The 12977-nt window shown below is 40.2% G+C and overlaps 1 protein-coding gene across 10 annotated transcripts in view; it reads left to right on the top strand.

Moving 5' to 3' along the window:
• The window catches only part of LOC106086990 (F-actin-uncapping protein LRRC16A), a 184737-nt gene that overhangs the window by 108667 nt on the left and 63093 nt on the right, over nt 1-12977 (top strand). For 9 of the 10 annotated variants that reach the window (XM_059368710.1, XM_059368713.1, XM_059368711.1 and 6 more), the window contains one exon: nt 11529-11755. In XM_059368710.1, the coding sequence (XP_059224693.1) occupies nt 11529-11755 (227 nt within the window). Of the gene's footprint in view, nt 1-10634; nt 10775-11528; nt 11756-12977 lie in introns of those variants that run through there. The other variant, XM_059368715.1, reaches the window with a different exon arrangement.

Consider the following 12977-nt stretch of genomic DNA (forward strand, 5'->3'; position numbering starts at 1 on the left):
TATCAAGCTCTGACTCGATTCAGACCATTTTGCACACGTATGTTGAAGGCCATGGGAGAAGCCGTTGTACAAAATCTGTGCCAAATAGGATGAGAATTGGCCTCTCTAGAGGCTCAAGAAGTCAAGATCCAAGATCGGTTTATATGGCAGCTATATCAGCTTATGTACCGATTCGCGCCATGCTCACCGCAGCTTTTGAAAGTCTTATCAAAACACCTCATGCAAAATTTTAGCCAAATCGGATGAGAATTGCGCCTTCTAAAAGCTCAAGAAGTCAAGACCCAAGATCGGGTTTTATGGCACCTAAACCAGGTTATGAACCGATTTGGACCATACTTTGCAAAAATGTTGAAAGTGATACCAAAACACCACGTGCAAAATTACAGCCAAATCGGATAAGAATTGCGCCTTCTAAGAGATCAAGAAATCAAGACCCAAGATCGGTTTATATGGCAGCTAAATCAGGTTATGAACCGATTTGAAACAGGAAGAAGAAGAAGTATGAAAACACTACGTGCAAAATTTCTGTCACAGTTGTTGGAGGAAGTATCAAAACACTACGTGCAAAATTTCTGTCAAATCGGACGAGAATTGCGCCCTCTAGAGGCTCAAGAAGTCAAGACCCGAGATCGGTTTATATGGCAGCTATATCAAGTTATGAGCCGATTTGAACCATACTTAGCACAGTGATATCAAACACAGTTGGAAGTGATATCAAAACACCTCATGCCAAATTTCAGCCAAGTCGGATAAGAATTGCGTTCTCTAGTGGCTCAAGAAGTCAAGATCCTAGATCGGTTTATGCGGCAGCTATATCAAAACATGGACCTATATGGCTCATTTACAATCCCAACCGAACTACACTGATAAGAAGTATTTGTACAAAATTTCAAGCGGCTAGCATTACTTCTTCAACAGTTGGCGTGCTTTCGACAGACAGACGGACGGACATGGTTAGTTCGACTTAAAACGATCAAGAATATATATACTTTATGGGGTCTTAGACGCATATTTCAAGATGTTGCAAACACAATAATGAAATTAGTATACCCCCATCCTATGGTGGAGGGTATATATATATAAGTAACCTCCAATCCTTAATTTCATGTTTGGCATTGTGTCCCCACCTAAATGCCGGTATCTGTTAGACACGAAAGCCGGGCAATGACATGGGAAATGCTCCTACGTCACAACATCTTCCCCACATGCCATGCACATGCTATCACTTGTCGCACCGTTTTTACAAAAGCAAGCTCGTAGTCCTATGTGTTCCGTTATGATACCAATAGCCATACTGACCTCCTTCTTACTTCCTTTCAGTAATAGCCTCGTCATCTCATGATCTGAATCCCCCCCCCCATAGGATTTTCGCCGTCCTACCGACGGTTTCGTTGTTCCACAGGGTTGCATGCACATTCGTCGCCCACGCCCTTAACTCGAAATGCGTCGATTCGAAAAGCTTCGGGTTAACCAGGTTTATTGATGGCAGTCCTCTGGCCTGCACCGCCAAATCGTCTGCCTTTTTATTCCGCTTTACCGCGTTATGACTGGGCACCCAAATGATGCGGATTTTGCCATCCCCAGAGAAGGCGTTAATCTCCTTCTTACACTGTAAGACCTGGTCCTGGTTGTTATTGCCCTTATGGCAATTTTACTGTCGGTAGAGATGTTCACACTCGACATACTCGCGTTAGCACCACACCACTTCACGCATTTCGTAATCGCCGGGATCTCCTCCTGCAGGCCCTTATTATGGTAAGGCAGTCTAAATCAGATCTCAGTCCCTGGGTTCTCAATGTAGACCCTCAGGCCCACTCTGTCCTCTAGCTTTGACCCATCCGTATAACATGATCTTATCTACAATAACGGTACCTATTTATATTGCATGAGATACAGTTTAATTGGAGACCACCGTAGCGCAGAGGTTAGCATGTCCGCCTATGACACTGAACGCCTGGGTTCGAATCCTGGCAAGACCATCAGAAAACATTTTCAGCGGTGGCTTTCCCCTCCTAATGCTGGAAACATTTATGAGGTAATAATAACTTCTCTCCGAAGAGGCGTCGCATTGCGGCACTCCGTTCGGACTTGGCTATAAAAAGGAGGCCCCTTATCATTGAGCTTAAACTTGAATCGGACTGCACTCAGTTTGCCCCTGTTCCTTAGTGGAATGTTCATGGGCTAAATTTGCATTTACAGTTTAGTTGTGCATTAGAAGCTCAGGTGTGTAAGTGTTAAGTGAATAATCAATGTCAGCAAAATGACATACAAATATTATTGAAAAGCATTACATTGCATTATTTAAAATATTTGAAAAAATATTCTTATGCCTTTTTACAAATAATTTTTGTTTTTTAAGTAAATTTTAAATGCAGACCTCAATCAACCTTTGTTGGAAATTTCCTCTCTCATCTGTGGTTAAATTAGTCTCAACCACTATTAAACTCTTTGATGTAGCACTCACTCATCTTTGATGTATTGCATGCATGCATGCATGCGGTGTTCACATTTACAACTACAAAGGCTTTAAAGACATCTCTTACTCTCTTTTAAGCATAATGCAGGCATAGAGTTGTTATTAGCGATTCACATATAAATAACACTGGGGAGCAAAACTGCTTAGGTAAATACAAAATTTCTGCCAAACCTGGCAAAAATTAAAGCTTCTAGGAAACGAACAGAAAAATCGAGAGATCGGTTTATATGGGAGCTATATCCGGTTAGTGACCGATTTGGACCGTACTTGGCACAGTTGTTGGATGTTGGAACAGAACACTACTTGCGCAATATGAGGTAAATCAGGCAAAAATTGCGGCTTGTAACCGTTCAAGAATTCAAATCAGGATATCGTTTTATGTGAGAGGTGTATCAGGTTATAGACCCGCTTGGAGCGTACTTGGCACAGTTGTTGAAAGTCGTATCGAACACGGGAGATCGGTTTATGTGGGAGCTATATCAGGTTATAGACCGATTTGGACGGTACTTGGCACACTTGTTGAATATTGGAACAGAACTTTTCGTGCAAAATTTCTGCCAAATCAGACAAAAGTTGCTGCTTATCAGGTTATAGACCGTACTTGGCACAGTTGTTGAATGTTAGAACAGAACACTAAGTGCAAAATTTTAGCCAGATCATACAGAAATTGCGCCTTGTAAAGGCTCGATAAGTCAAATCGGGAGAGCGGTTTATATGGGAGCTATATCAGGTTATAGATCGATTTCGACCGTACTTGGCACAGTTGTTGAATGATGGAACAAAACTCTACGTGCAAAATTTTAGCCAAATAGGACAAAAAATTTCGACTTCCAGAGGATCACGACGTCAAATCGGGAGATCGGTTTATATGGGAGCTATATCAGGTTATAGACTGTTTTCGGTTGTAGTTTGTACACTTGTTGGGAATCTTAACAGCAGACTACAGGCAAAATTTCAGCCAAATCGGACAAAAATTGCGGCTTGTAATGGCTCAAGAAGTCAAATCGGGGAGATCGGTTTATAAGGGAACTATATCAGGTTATAGACCGATTTAGACCGTACTTGGCGCTGATGTTGAACGTTGGAACAGAACACTACGTTCAAAATTTTTGGCCAAGTCAGACAGAAATTGCGGCTTGTAAAGGTTCAAGAAGTCAAATCGAGAGATCAGTTTATATGGAAGGTATATTAGATTATAGACCGATTTGGACCATACTTGGCTCATATGTTGAAACGGAACTCTGCGTTCAAAATTTAAACCAAATCGTACAAAACTCGCGGCTTCCAGGGGCTCAAGGCGTCAAATCGGGAGTTCGGTTTATATGGGAGCTATATCAGGTTAAAGACCGATTTGCACCGTACCTGTCACAGTTGTTAGATTTTGCAACAAATCTCTACGTAAAAAATTTTAGCCAAATCAGACAGAAATTGGGGCTTATAACGGCTTAAGAAGTCAAATCGGTTTATATGGAAGCTATATCAGGTTATGGACCGTACTTCTTGCAGTTTTTGGATGTTGGAACAGAACATGCAAAAATTTAGAAAAATCTGAAAAGAATGCGACTTCCAGGGGAAGATCGGTTTTATGGCAGCTATATTCAAATCTGAACCGATATGGCCCGTTTGCAATCCCCAACGACCTGCATCAATAAGAAAATTTTATAAAAATTGGAAAAATTGCGACTTCTAGGCGTTTTAGACATCAAATTGGAGGATCGGTTTTATGGCAGTTATATTAAAATCTGAACCGATATTGCCCGTTTGCAATCCTAAACGACTTGCATCAATAAGAAGTATCTGTGCAAAATTTCAAGTGGCTAACTTTACGCGTTCAACCGCTATGGTGATTTCGACAAACGGACGGACATAGCTGGATGGACACAAAATGTCGAGACGACCATATATACTTTATGGGGTCACACATCAATATTTCGAGGTGATACCCACCCACCCGTCCTATGGTTCCGTTCCATTGGAATTTCGTCTTAACGACGACGATCGATTGGCGTAAAGTGGACTAATGAAACTAAAAGCGGATTTTTTAGCTATCTTTATGGCAACACTGGTTTAAACAGATCACGCAACAATCCCATAGCAGCCGGTTGTACGCACCGGATTGACCCGATGGAGTTATGCATCGGCATGAAGCCATTACATCTAATATGGTTGAAAAGTCTTCTAACCAAAGACGAATAGCGTCCCATAGTGGTTGGTGTATGTTACTATCTCTGGCTTTCCTTTTCCACTTGCAAAAAGAAAATCTCCGATCATTTTTGCTCGTCTCGAAAGAGAAACAAACAAAGATTGTTTTTCTCATCGCGGGGACGAACCAATTTTGAAAAATGTTTGTAGGGTGTATGCACCCCACTGTTAGAGTAGTTAAGCTTAAAACATTTCTCTAAGCCACTCGAGATACATTCGTGCATACATGCTCTCATAGGGATAACATTCCCAGACATGTCTGTTTTATTGACATAAAGACCCATATTAATTCTATACGAACTAAGGCGCTCTACGCTAAAGAGCATGTATGTTTAATACTTTACACATGTTGTTGTTCTCGTTGTAAACGTTGTTGTTGTTGTTGCCGTCGTTGCTCTTTTGAGCTTTGCTGGTGCTGCTGCTGCTGCTGCTGCTTTTGCATATAAACCCAAAGGGGTTGCTGCTGTTATTGTCCACTTTCGTGTGGCTGTTGTTGTTTTTGTTGTTCTCTTTATGTGTCGGTTCTTTAACCCAATTACAATAAGTTGAGCAAAAAATCCTAATTGAAGACTTTAATACGAACAACAGCAGTAAGCACAACAACAAACAACCAACCAACGATTGACCCTCATTGTCCATCTACATATTACTCTCTGAAGAGTACAAATTAACTTACACACATACATACACATGTCTTTAAGGCATAGCCAAAGCATTTAATTAATGACCGAATCATCGCTGGTATGCAACTGACCTATGCCGACTGACTAACTACAGCGGCAATTTTTGAATGCCTGTTGGTTTTGCTACGTAGGGTTTCTCATTGAACCGTGCTCATCTCTTAGTTTAATTGAATTGAAGAGTACTAGGGCTTAGTTAAGAATTAGCATTGTAATGAGGGAATTTATCAGAGACCAAACATGGGCACCAAAGAAGAAAAAAAATCCAGTAAGGTAAACCATTTATTTTTATCGAAAATTTTGTAGAATTCTATTTCCATAAAAATTTTGTAAAAATTCGATTTCAATAAAAATGGAATTTTTTCAAAATTCCATTCTGTAGAAAATATTTAACAAAGTTTTAATTCAGTAAAGAATTGTGTGGGGAGGCCACCGTAGTGCAGAGATCAGCATGTTCGTCTGGGTTCTGGTGACATTCGTGCATATAAAGGGTGATTTTTTTGAGGTTAGGATTTTCATGCATTAGTATTTGACAGATCACGTGGGATTTCAGACATGGTGTCAAAGAGAAAGATGCTCAGTATGCTTTGACATTTCATCATGAATAGACTTACTAACGAGCAACGCTTGCAAATCATTGAATTTTATTACCAAAATCAGTGTTCGGTTCGAAATGTGTTCAAATTTTGACAAATTTTGTTCAGCGATGAGGCTCATTTCTGGTTGAATGGCTACGTAAATAAGCAAAATTGCCGCATTTGGAGTGAAGAGCAACCAGAAGCCGTTCAAGAACTGCCCATGCATCCCGAAAAATGCACTGTTTGGTCTGGTTTGTACGCTGGTGGAATCATTGGACCGTATTTTTTCAAAGATGCTGTTGGACGCAACGTTACGGTGAATGAACACATTTCGAACCGAACACTGATTTTGGTAATAAAATTCAATGATTTGCAAGCGTTGCTCGTTAGTAAGTCTATTCATGATGAAATGTCAAAGCATACTGAGCATCTTTCTCTTTGACACCATGTCTGAAATCCCACGTGATCTGTCAAATACTAATGCATGAAAATCCTAACCTCAAAAAAATCACCCTTTAAAAACTTCTCCCAAAGTGGTGTCGCACTGCGGCACGCCTTACAGTGTGACTTTTTCCACTTTTAGGATGCCAAAATAAAGTTCTCTTGTCTCTCGTGCATAGTTATCAAAAGCTACATGATGTGACGAATAGTGACTCTGTGCAGGTGTTGGACTGGAACGTTTCCACCGAGTGCTTCTTTTCGGATCACTATAGGCTTTGTTTTCGGGTCGAGCATGAGTGGGGGAGGAGGGTGCCATACAGAAACCCGAAAAGGGCCGACTGGGATTAGTTCGGGGAACAGATGCAGAAATTGGGACCCCCTAGCGGGCCTCTGGGGGACGCAAGGGAATTGGAAACCGCGGTCGATCTTGTCACGGGAAGCCTGAACGAGGTCTTTTTGAAGGCATGTCCCGAAAGAGTACCGCCACGCAAAACCAGCCAGTCATGGTGGTCACCGGAACTAAAGGTGCTCAGGAGGGAGAGCAGAAGATTTTTTAACAAGGCCAAGGGGGGAACACGGCAGAGGGCTGGGACGAGTATCGTGACCCCTTGGCAAGTTCAAGAAGGAAACGAGAAAGGCGAAGGGGAGATCCTGGGTGAAATTTTGTGGGGAATTGGAAAGCATTAGTGAGGCATCTAGATTGCGCAAAGTGCTCTCGAAGGATCCCATCACGCCTAGCTCCCCAATTAGGGAGGACGAAACTTACACTGAGAGTGGGCAGGAGACGGTGGAACTCCTGATGGAGGCCCATTTCCCAGGGGGCCAGGATGAGGTTGGCTATCAAGACATCGCAATACCTACACATTTGGCCTTAACGGATGATCTCATCAGGGACATCGTGGACGAGGAGAAGATAGCGTTGGCGGTCCGCAGTTTCCAGCCATTTAAGTTGGCCGGTCCTGACTGAGTTATCCCCGCACTGCTACAGGAGACCCTTGGATTCACCCTGCCCTGGCTTGAGTAGATCTTCAGGGCGAGCCTGGCATGGTCCTATATACCGAAGGAATGGAGGGAAGTCAAGGTGGTCTTTATCTCCAAGACGGGAAGAATAAACCACAGTACGACGAAGTATTATAGGCCTATTAGTCTGTCTGCCTATATACCGAGGGTATGGAGGGAAGTCAAGGTGATCTTTATCTCCAAGGCGGGAAGAATAAACCACAGTACGACGAAGTATTATAGGCCTATTAGTCTGTCATCGTTTTTTTCGCTGAAAACACTGGAGTGACTGATTGAACTGAAGGTGAGAGAGGGATTGACGCCGGAGAACTTCTGTGGGGCACAACACTCATACCTCAAAGGCAGGTCGGTGGAGACGGCGGCCTTCTGTGATATTGAGGGGGCTTTCAATAATGTGGAGATTGGGGCGATAGTCGCCGCACTGGACTGCACGGGGATTCACCCCTTAATCTCCTAATGGACCAATAATATGCTTTATGGCAGAATTATTAATGCAAACTTGGGAGATTGTGTGGTCAGAGGGCGGGTGACCAGAGGAACGCCCCAAGGTGGGGTGTTCTCACTGATAATGTGGAACCTCGCGATTAATGAAATCCTGATGGATCTCGGTGGGGACGGCGGGAGGATTATCGCCGTCGTGCTGCTGGTCCGAGGCAGGTTTCTGTCGACGATCAGCGAGATCATGGAATGGTCATTGAAGAGGTTGTCTCGATGGGCTACCAGAAATGGGTCGAGGACCAACCCAAGGACGACGAAGCTGGTGATCTTTACTCGTAGATATACGATACCGGAGTTCAGACTCCCGTCCTTGGATGGGGTCACCCTGCGGCTGTCGAAGGAGGCGAAGTATGTCTGTCGAAGGAGAATAAGTGGAAGAAGCGGCTGTCGAAGGAGAAGAAGTAGGCATAGTCCTCGATTCGAAACAGTCCTGGAAGAGCAACACCGAGGAAAGTAGCCGTAAGGCACTGTTCGCTTTTTACTCCTGCAGGAGAATGTTCGGTAGGAAGTGGGGGTGACTGCCAAGATGATTTATTGGATGTATACGTCCATCGCGAGACCAGTACTGGCCTATGGAGCACTGGTATGATGGAGTGCCGTAGGCAAGAGGAAGCGTGCGAAGGAGTTCGAGAAGGTCCAGAGACTGGCTGTCGTCGGAATCACAGGGGCGCTGAGATCCGCACCGCAGGCAGGTCTGGAGGCGATACTGGATATGCAGCCCATTGGGGCCTATATTTGGAACTGCGCCGCCAGGATCACGCTAAGGCTAAGAGAGCTCGGCATGTTGAAGAGGATGGTTGCGGCCACAGTTCGTTTCTGGAGGGTAGACTGAGGACCGAATGAGGGCATTCGCGATTTGTTTTCCTTGAGGAGGATGAGACCTCGATCTACACAGATGGCTCCAAGATGGAGTCAGGAACTAGATTGGGATCTACACTGATGCACTCAATATCAGTATGTCTCTGAGACTGCCGGACGAGTGTACGATCTTTCAGGCAGAGGTCTGTGCCATTGCAGTCGCCGCAAGAGGAATTCTGGCCGGGGGCTTACCGCCCTCGAAACTGAAAATTTATGTGGATAGTATGGCGGCGCTCAAGGCCTTGTGGTGAGATCGAGATGCGTGGCGGACTGTTCGAAATCTCTGGATAGGCTCCGGGCCCACAATGTGACGCTGACATGGGTTCCTGGGCATGAGGGGATTCCAGGAAATTGGAGGGCGGACGGGTGCGCCAGGAGGGGTTCGTCTGCACCGGGCGGACCAGTCATCGGTCTTGCCTACGTGTCATTTGTCGAGCTACTGAACACAGTAGAGGAGATGGCCAGGGCGGCGTCGGTGGCAAGGTGGGACACGGTAGATGTTTACCGGACTGCGAAGATGGCCGGTCGTCGATCGGAGGAGGACGAGGGAATTGCTGGCGTTCGATAAGAGGTCGATGAGTACTTTGACAGGGGTCATAACCAAACACTGTGCCATAGGCCACATGGGGGCGCGCTTGGGTCATCGGTCTTGCCTGTGTGCCATTTGTCGAGCTACTGAACGCAGTAGGGGGGATGGCCAGGGTGGCGTCGGTGGCGAGGTGGGACACGGTAGATGTTTGCCGGACTGCGAAGATGCTATGGCCGGTCATCGATCGGAGGAGGACGAGGGAATTGCTGGTTTTCGATAAGAGGTCGATGAGTACGTTGACAGGGGTCATAACCGGACATTGTGCCATAGGCCGCATGGCGGCGCTCATGGGGATATCGCAAAATGACTTTTGTAGGAGTTGGAGGTAATTGCTGGCGTTCGATAAGAGGTCGATGAGTACTTTGACAGGGGTCATAACCAGACATTATGCCATAGGCCACATGGCGGCGCCCATGGGGATATCGCAAAATGACATCTGTAGGAGTTGCCTCGATGAGGAGGAGACTATTGAGCACTTGCTTTGTTCCTGTCCGGGTCTGCAGAGACGTAGGCTCTCCTTTCTGGGGAGACGTTTCTTCTGTGATCTGGGTGAACTTGCGAACGTACCTCTGGTAACTCTCCTGAGGTTTTTTGAGGGAACACGATGGTTTCGACGGGGGGTTGCCACAGGCTCCGGCGTAGGTAGGTCCGAGCTTGCGTAGGGAAGGGCGATTCTTCACCTCCCACTCGGGTTTCTCCACTTCTCCTGTCTTTTTTTTTTTTTGTTTAATTCGTGTATAACCTCTAATACGAGGTCTCACATTTTCCTTTATCTTCCCTTTCTCTCTCTAGGGTACCACAATGGGCCAAACTGGCCTCCGAATGAACTCACCTTTGGTGGGCGACCCATTCACCCTAACCTAACCTATTCAAAAAAAGTGTTTAGAACTAAACATAGATTATTTCAAACATACACTAATATTTTCAAATGCGTTTCGAGCTTTAACACTCATCACAATGTTACATATTAAATAACGGTTCTTATTCTTATATTTCTTCTTCGTTTTGTTTTAAATACATTTGCGTAACATTAGTACTCTTGATTACCATATGGTAAAAATTCATAGCGATCGATTAAATGTGTGTTTGTTGTTTGGGCTCACTCAATGCTGCCTAGTTTTAGGCTTCGTTACTAATGGCTGCTATTATAAGGCTTTGGGCCAGCATTGCCTTACAATAGTAATGCAAAATGCGGTTAATTCTTCATATATCTATAGAATAAAATGTGAAAGACTTTTAATATTTTATAAATAAGACCTTTTTCATCATCGATTCAGTTAGTCTGTCCCAAGTAGTGGTATATAAAATACGTCAGTTGAATACTCGTATTGCGCTCTAGTCCATGGGTATAATAATGACTCATGTATTCAATATAGTCGATTGGGTGTACAAACAGCTGCAAAATCAACAAAATATGGATAGAACATCTAAGGTAAAGCTAAGAAGTGGCAATTTGTCTACATGGATATGTATATGGATTAAAAATTTATGCAAGCCATTTTGGTTAAAGCGCTGCCGTTGGAGGGTTTTCACTTTATTTTAATTTTCGGAAAAATTTTTTTCTTCTATTTATTGATTTTTTCTTAATGGTTACAAAATTCTGTTAAAAATCCATTTCCTATCCTAATTATAAACTGATATGATCTCTCTTGTTCTTTGCGCAAGGTGAAATCATTTAAAAAATCATTGAATACAAAAAAATTTCTTTTTTTTTGTGGAAAGTTGTTAACTTCCTCCTCTGTGTAATTAAAACCGTTTGTATAGCTGATGGTTGTTTGCATTGCCCTCCATGCCAGCTGTACTACGTATTCCAATAAAATGTTCACACAACCATTTGTTTGAATTGAATTTAATAACCGATTTTTTTTGCCAACTCCACCACTACAACCATCATCATCATCATCACCGTCAAAGTCAAACGAAAACTTAAAACTTTCATAGGTCAGTAACTTCTCAAGTTGCCTTAGCCAAGAGCCACTTGTGGGTGCTGCTGCTGCCTGGCCAAAGCAAAACAAAACAAAACAAAATAGGCAAAAAATGTAATCAAAAACTTTTTAGCAATTCTTGGCTACTCATTTATGTGTTTTTATTTTTGTTATAATTTTACAAACAAGCGGCAAATAATAAAAGAAATGTTTTATGATTTTTTTGTATATATGTGTTTTTTTATTTCTATTTAATTACAGATTGATATACAACCACCGGAAAGGGAGACAATATTCTCTGAGGAATTTCGACCTTCAGATCCCCGCAATATCGGACCATGTGGTGGCTTTAGCACCCAATATGCCTGCATGTGTGATTTTCATGGAGTGCCCTATCGAGAAGAAGTTGCCTGGGACATTGACACCATCTATTTGTCGCATGATACGAGAATTTTAAATTTACGTGATTTTGATCATTTAGAACCAAAGTGAGTAGAGAACAAATTTTTAACATTTCAAAAAATTTTTAATAAAAAATAAAATATAAACAAAATTTTCATTGAAGTTAAAAAATTAACAAATTTTCTAGAAAATAAATTTTAACAAAATTTTCTAGAAAATAAAATTTTTACAAAATTTCGTAGAAAATAAAATTTTAACAAATTTTCTTTAAAAATAAAATTTTGCAAAAATCTTTAAAAAAATTAAATTTCAACAAAATTTTTATAAAAAAAAACAAATTATAAAATTTTCTAAAAAATAAAATTAAAAAAAAAAACTTTCTAAAAAAAACATCTAACAAATTTTTTAAAAAATAAAATTTTTACAAAATTTTCTAAATAATAAAATTTTAAAATATTTTATATTTTGAAATAAAATTTTATAGAAATTAAAATTTTCCAAAAAAAAATTTAATAAAGTTTTCTAAAAAATAAAATTTTAACAAAATTTTCTAAAAAAAATATTTTAACGAAATTTTCTAGAAAAACTAAATTTTTTCTAGAAAAAAAAATTTATAGAAATTAAAATTTTCAAAAAAAAAAAAATTTAATAAAATTTTCTAAATTTTAACATTTTCTAAAAAAAAGAATTTTAAAGAAATTTTCTAGAAAAAAAAATTAACAAAACTTCTTAGAAAATAAAATACAACAAAATTTTCTAAAAAATAAATTTTAAAATTTTTCTAGAAATTCAAATTTAAACAAAATTTTCTAGAAAATAAAATTGTGACAAAATTTTTTAGAAAATAAAATTGTGACAAAATTTTTTAGAAAATAAAATTTTAATGACTTTTTTTTTATTTTTTTAAAATAATTTTTACAAAATTTTCTAAAAAATAAAATTTGTAAAAAAATTTTCTAGAAAATTGTACAAAATTTTCTAAAAAATAAAATTTAACAAAATTTAAAAAAAAAAATAATATTTAACAAAATTTTATTATAAAATAAAATTTTTTACAAAATTTTCCAGGAAATTTAATTTTTACAAAATGTTCTACAAAATTAAATTTTAACAAAATTTTCTAGAAAATAAAATTTTAATAAAATATTTTTAAAAAATGAAATTTTAAAAGAAATTTTCTAGAAAATAAAATTTCAACAAACTTTAAAAAAAAATTAAAAGTAATAAAATTTTCTATAAACTAAAATTTTTAAAAAAAATTTCTACAAAATAAAATTTTAACAAAATTTATTAGAAAATAAAATTTTT

The sequence above is a fragment of the Stomoxys calcitrans genome, chromosome 5 (genome assembly GCF_963082655.1).
Source record: "Stomoxys calcitrans chromosome 5, idStoCalc2.1, whole genome shotgun sequence".
NCBI lineage: Eukaryota > Metazoa > Arthropoda > Insecta > Diptera > Muscidae > Stomoxys > Stomoxys calcitrans.